Raw genomic sequence first — 6000 nt, forward strand, 5'->3', positions numbered from 1 at the left:
TGTCCTCTTTTCTGCAGCAGCTAAGGTATGTAATAAAATGTTCACCCGGGGCACACAACTGAAATAACACATGGTACAGCTCCTGAAGAACCTCTTGTCGGAGAGAAAGGGAGCTCTATGTATCAGTCACTCAATGTACGGCAAGAGATAATCAGCGCCTACTGTATATAACGCCGCTCATCTCTGTCTATTCTTCAGGTTCTGACATTACAATTAGATGATTATACAATTATTACTTATTTACATTTTAATGACAACATAATACATCTTGAATGCGGTTCTCTGCTGTTTTTTCTTTTGTTAAGATTTGCTTGGACAGAAAATGTGTGGATTTCTCAGTACTAGGATATGACTGTGATACAAAGAGAAAGTGTGCCGGTAAAGGGGTGAGTACGGGGGAAGGGTATGCATACCATAGGGGCAGTCCATCAGGGGCGGACTGGCCATATAGACTCTACAGGGAATTTTTCCGGTGGGCCAATGCCCATAGGGCCACCCCAGCTCTCCTCGCTGCCACTGGCCGGGTACATAGTACTGGGGGAACTATAGGTGGTCATTATTAGAGGAAGTCCAGGCAGCATGCTGAAGGTAGGGCTGGCTTGGTGTTGTGGCCCACATCTCACCACCTAAGCCCCCTTCTCCAAATTTATATTAGAGACAATTGGAGGAGAAGGAGGAGGACAGAACGTGGCAGCTATTGATGGCCACCACAGAGGGACAGCTTCTGGGGAGGTATTTTGTGCTGCACTGTAGTATTTGGCTCTGTAGGGTGGTGTTCTGTGCTGCGCCATGGTATTACAGACCCTGAAAACTTGTATTGGCCCCATCTACTTGTGTTGCCCCACCTTCTGTCAATTTGGATCCTCCTATAACCTTAGGGCCACTTTAAGTTCCCAGTCCGCTCCTGTAGTCCATATGGCTTTTAACGAGAAGGATCCAGTCCTGTTTGGTCTCATCCCGTTTGCTGCTGGGTGAGGTGTAAGCAAACAAGGGGTTAATCATACATAACCCGCTCTCCTCTAGACAGTCTTTCCATTGTAGTCTCATTCCAAGCAACAGCTCTAAAATATTCTGCAGAGGTTGTCATCACTCATGTCAGACCCCATTGCCATTGGGGTTCACAATCTAATTCTAAATGTATGAAACCTGCACAAACACCTGGAGAACATGCAATCTCCATGCAGATGTTGTGTGTGAACCCAGGACCCCAGTGCAGCTAGGTAATCGTGCTAGACACTTTGCTGCCATTTAATCACGTATATAGCCATGAATGTCTAGTAGATGGGGGGGGGGTCTCACCCTTGAAACCCCATTAGATCACTCAGGCCAAGATGCTCAAATGTTTCCTCTATTTTGGTAGAAAGAGATGTGCAAATGCAGGGGCATCATTTGGTCTCCTCCCATAGGAGACGGCCTGCCTCTTAGCAGCCCAAAGTACGGTATATATTTTGGTTGGTAACCTTTTAAGTATAAGATGACATGTAGTATAACATGTTGGTTAAGGTGTGCAATAATAGGAAGAACTGCCACTGTGATGTGGAATGGGCCCCACCGCACTGCAACAGGAGCGGCTCTGGAGGGAGTGTAGATAGTGGACCACCGACCAAGGACTCCTTTGTCAGATACATATCACCTAGACAAGCAACGTCTGGAGGTAAGCACACTTTTCTGCCCGTATTTTCCTCAAGCTGATGCTGATAGAGATTTCCTCAAAAAGCAATGAAATAAATACAAACTCTAAGGTTTTCATCTGGTAAAAATTTGATTTGTTTTGTTAATTTGATTTTTGTGTGATTTTACTGCCCATTAAAAGGGTTGCCCAGCATATATGGCTCATAGGGTGTTAAAAATAAAAAAGAAGCCATTCTCATCCTCTCACTTATTCTCCACCACAATTTTATTTCCTGGTAACGGCCCGACATGCTGGAAATGCCAGAAGAGGTCCATTCAGTTAATCACTGCCCATCTCAGTGACTGGCTGAGCGAGCCGTGGAGAGCTGCGGGCACCAGAGCTGAGTGGCAAAGGCGGGGAATCTGTGAGGGTGAGTGTGGCTTTCATTATTTCCCTGTCACCTCTCCTGACATCTCTATTTTAGGCTACTTTCACACTAGCGGTAGCCTGTTCTCGCGGGGGAACAGCCTGCTGGATCCGTGCTATCGCTAGTGCACTGTGCTGCCAAAAGTCCACTCCGGCCCCATTGACTATAATGGGGGCGGCCCGGAGGTCCGGCCGCAGCACGACAAACATGACAGAGGTGGCCGAAATAAAATTACAACATGCTACAGTTTTATTTCGGCCTCCTCTCGGCATGTTTAGTGTGCTACGGACTTCCGGCGGCACAGTGCACTAGCGGTAGCACGGATCCGGCAGGCTGTTCCCCCGCCGGAACAGCCTGCCAGAGAAGGTTACCGCTAGTGTGAAAGTACCCTTAGTAACTATTTGCATCCCCCATGGAATAACAATTCTTATGACTCTATGATGTTTCATTCCTTTACAATTCCTACTAGAAGTTTATGAATGAATTGCCAGCAGTCTACAATAAAGGTCCATCTGGGTGTTATTTTCGTGTTTCCCCCGAAGATAAGCCCTACCCCGATAATAAGCCATAGCGCTATTTTGCAGAGTTTTTGGAATAGGCTTAAAATATACAAAAATAAGCCCTAGATACAGTCGTATTTTTTTTATATAAAGGGAAGGTGGGGGAAATGTGCGGGCTGCAGCAGCTCAGGAGCGTTCACTAATGGCTCCTGAGCTGCCATGAAACTGTGGGCGGGCGGGCAGCTAAGGCTTCAGCGCTTACCTTCCCTTTCACTTTAGGCGGGCTGGCAGCTTCTCTGTATGCCCTGTACTGCCGGAAACCCACACTTCCCTTCACTTTCATGTTGGGGCGGGCTGGCAGCTTCTCTGTATGCCCTGTACTGCCGGAAGCCCGCGCTTCCCTTTCACTTTGGGCGGGCTGGCAGCTCCTCTGTATGCCCTGTACTGCCGCCAGAAGGAGGCAGCAGGAGGATCTCCTTCTCCTCTCTGCTGCCTGGAGGAGCTCCCGACATCTCTCCCGTGCCGTATCTGCTCTCCCTGGTGCAGTGGGCCAGAATACGGGTATTTAATGTTCTGTATTTGTTGTGACGCCAATTGCAGCGTGCGCAGGGTACTACCCCAGGGCCTTTCCAAGGTGTTAGAACGCATGTCCCAGATTAGGAATGCCAGAGTGGTGTAATGGCTTATAATGTCTCTATAGGGTGGTGATAATTGTGTCAACGGTGTCTCCTACCTGGGTAAGCTGGACTCCTGGCTCCTGGCTCACTTGCAATAAATTTGAGTGTAGTGATAGTAGGAGTAATAGAGGAATTTTGCAGCAGAAATGATGTCCAGACCTTTAGGTGAAGTTCAATCGTTTCTTTACTGAGGATAGCTTGTATCCAAGCAGTATACAGCTTTGGTCTCTGGTCCCAGCAGGTTTTGGCAATCATTGGCAGAAATAAATGCTTCTGCTTAATATGTGGGGAGCTTGCAGGATAGGATGTCTGCTTGGTAGCTCTGTAACTGTGACAGGAATTAATATTCTGCACTTTTCTGTAACTTCTGCTTTGTGGGGACAGACTAGCTGAGGAGGAATGACTTCTCCTAGGTCATAGGACTTAAAGGGAATCTGTCACCTGCTGTTACCATTTTAAGCTGTCACCATCGCTATGTTCACTAAAGTACCTTATTTCCAGCAGTCTTCTTTTTACTTTATTTCGTTTTTTCCTTTTGATATAAAAGCGCTTTTTATGATATGCTAATGAGGCTCCAAGGTGCCCAGAGGGGCGTTTTTTTTCCCCTCTCCGGTGCCCAGTGACTCCCCCCTGCAGTGCCCAAGAACGCCTCCTGATCCTGAAATTACCTCCCACAGCCCCCGGCAAACGGTTCCGCCCCCTCCCCACGTCATCGTCTACCTTCTAGAAATGCCCCGTCCTTCTTCCTGTCGGCAGCCAGAAAACTCTTGCAGACGCAGTACCGCCTGTGGCGCCTGCGCGATCATCAACCTCCTCAGGGCAACAGCGCTCAGGTTACATCACTGGGCTCGGCGCATGCCCAGTGACACTTTTGAGACTGTTGCCCTCAGGAGCTTGATGATCACGCAGGCGGTACTGCGCCTGCGCGAGTTTTCTGGCAGCCGACAGGAAGAAGGACGGGGCATTTCTAGAAGGTAGACGATGACGTGGGGAGGGAGGTAATTTCAGGATCAGGAGGCGTTCTTGGGCACTGCAGGGGGGAGTCACTGGGCACCGGAGAGTGAAAAAAACGCCCCTCTGGGCACCTTGGAGCCTCATTAGCATATCATAAAAAGCGCTTTTATATCAAAAGGACAAAACGAAATAAAGTAAAAAGAAGACTGCTGGAAATAAGGTACTTTAGTGAACATAGCGATGGTGACAGCTTAAAATGGTAAAAGCAGGTGACAGATTCCCTTTAACTCACAGATTTCTCAGGGGATGCTTTCTTCCTGGAACTGGAGGTTTTCTGTAACTTTCTGCTTCTTTTCATCTAGTTGAGCTGCAGGGAATTTGATCAAGTCTCAGACCGAGACTTGGTCCTTGCTGTCTTCCCTATGCAGGGGGCCAACTAGAACTGGTTCCAACAGTTTTTTTCCTCCCTTGCTGCAGGAAGCTGGAAACCTCGACTTAGCTTAAGCAGGGGGGCAGAATAGAACAGGATTGTTCCACTCCGAATGGCCATAACATTATGACTATCTCTACCAATAATGCTGCCACCTGCTGGCGGACCTGTAAAATTACAAGGAAACAATTGTATTTAATATAGTTTTAGATGCACAGTTGTGGGGACATAATACAAATTATATCTGATGACAATATAACAGCTTATAGAAGACAGTAGCGGGGTAGAGGCGTGTAGTAACACAACTCTGGGGTGTTACATTCCCTCTTACTTTGAATCAAGCAGTCCTCGGCTTGTGCTTGGGAAAAGAGGAATAAGCTCTGGGGTACCCAATTAAGTACAAAGTGCTACATGTAATACACATAAAGACATACAAACTTGGGGAGGCTGCCCTGAGGTTCCTGCCCGCATGAGTAGGGTGCCCTAATTAACAGTTTCCCTTTCGGTAAACCCAGTGAACCAAAGGTCTGCACTAAGCAATCACTACTGACTGACTTTGCAGTATTCTGGATCCTAATACCAAAGAAAGCCTGGGGGTGTCCTTACTCCGTAATCCCACCATTGTGTAATGAAATACTCGCAAATGGAAGGGTGGCTTTATCCTGTATTCCCTTCCCTGTACCAAAGTCAAAATATAAGGCTTTTAACATAGAAACATAGAATGTGTCGGCAGATAAGAACCATTTGGCCCATCTAGTCTGCCCAATATATCTGAATCCTATTAATAGTCCCTGGCCCTATCTTATATGAAGGATAGCCTTATGCCTATCCCATGCATGCTTAAACTCCTTCACTGTATTTGCAGCTACCACTTCTGCAGGAAGGCTATTCCATGCATCCACTACTCTCTCAGTAAAGTAATACTTCCTTATATTACTTTTAAACCTATGCCCCTCTAATTTAAAACTGTGTCCTCTTGTGGTAGTTTTTCTTCTTTTAAATATGCTCTCCTCCTTTACCGAGTTGATTCCCTTTATGTATTTAGAAGTTTCTATCATATCCCCTCTGTCTCTTCTTTCTTCCAAGCTATACATATTAAGGTCCTTTAACCTTTCCTGGTAAGTTTTATCCTGCAATCCATGTACTAGTTTAGTAGCTCTTCTCTGAACTCTCTCTAGAGTATCTATATCCTTCTGGAGATATGGCCTCCAGTACTGCGCACAATACTCCAAGTGAGGTCTCACCAGTGTTCTGTACAGCGGCATAAGCACTTCACTCTTTCTACTGCTTATACCTCTCCCTATACATCCAAGCATTCTGCTGGCATTTCGTGCTGCCCTATTACATTGTCTTCCCACCTTTAAGTCTTCTGAAATAATTACACCAAAATCCCTTTCCTC

The 6000-nt window shown here is 46.7% G+C and overlaps 1 protein-coding gene across 1 annotated transcript in view; it reads left to right on the forward strand.

Annotated features, from left to right (window-relative positions):
* The window catches only part of LOC120987048 (disintegrin and metalloproteinase domain-containing protein 9-like), a 50124-nt gene extending 45572 nt beyond the window's left edge, over positions 1–4552 (forward strand). The window contains exons 17-19 of the mRNA XM_040415693.1: positions 306–386; positions 1504–1654; positions 4533–4552. Of these exons, the coding sequence (XP_040271627.1) occupies positions 306–386; positions 1504–1654; positions 4533–4552 (252 nt within the window). The remainder of the gene's footprint in view (positions 1–305; positions 387–1503; positions 1655–4532) is intronic.
* The last annotated feature ends 1448 nt before the right edge of the window (positions 4553–6000 follow it).

The sequence above is a fragment of the Bufo bufo genome, chromosome 1 (assembly GCF_905171765.1).
Source record: "Bufo bufo chromosome 1, aBufBuf1.1, whole genome shotgun sequence".
NCBI lineage: Eukaryota > Metazoa > Chordata > Amphibia > Anura > Bufonidae > Bufo > Bufo bufo.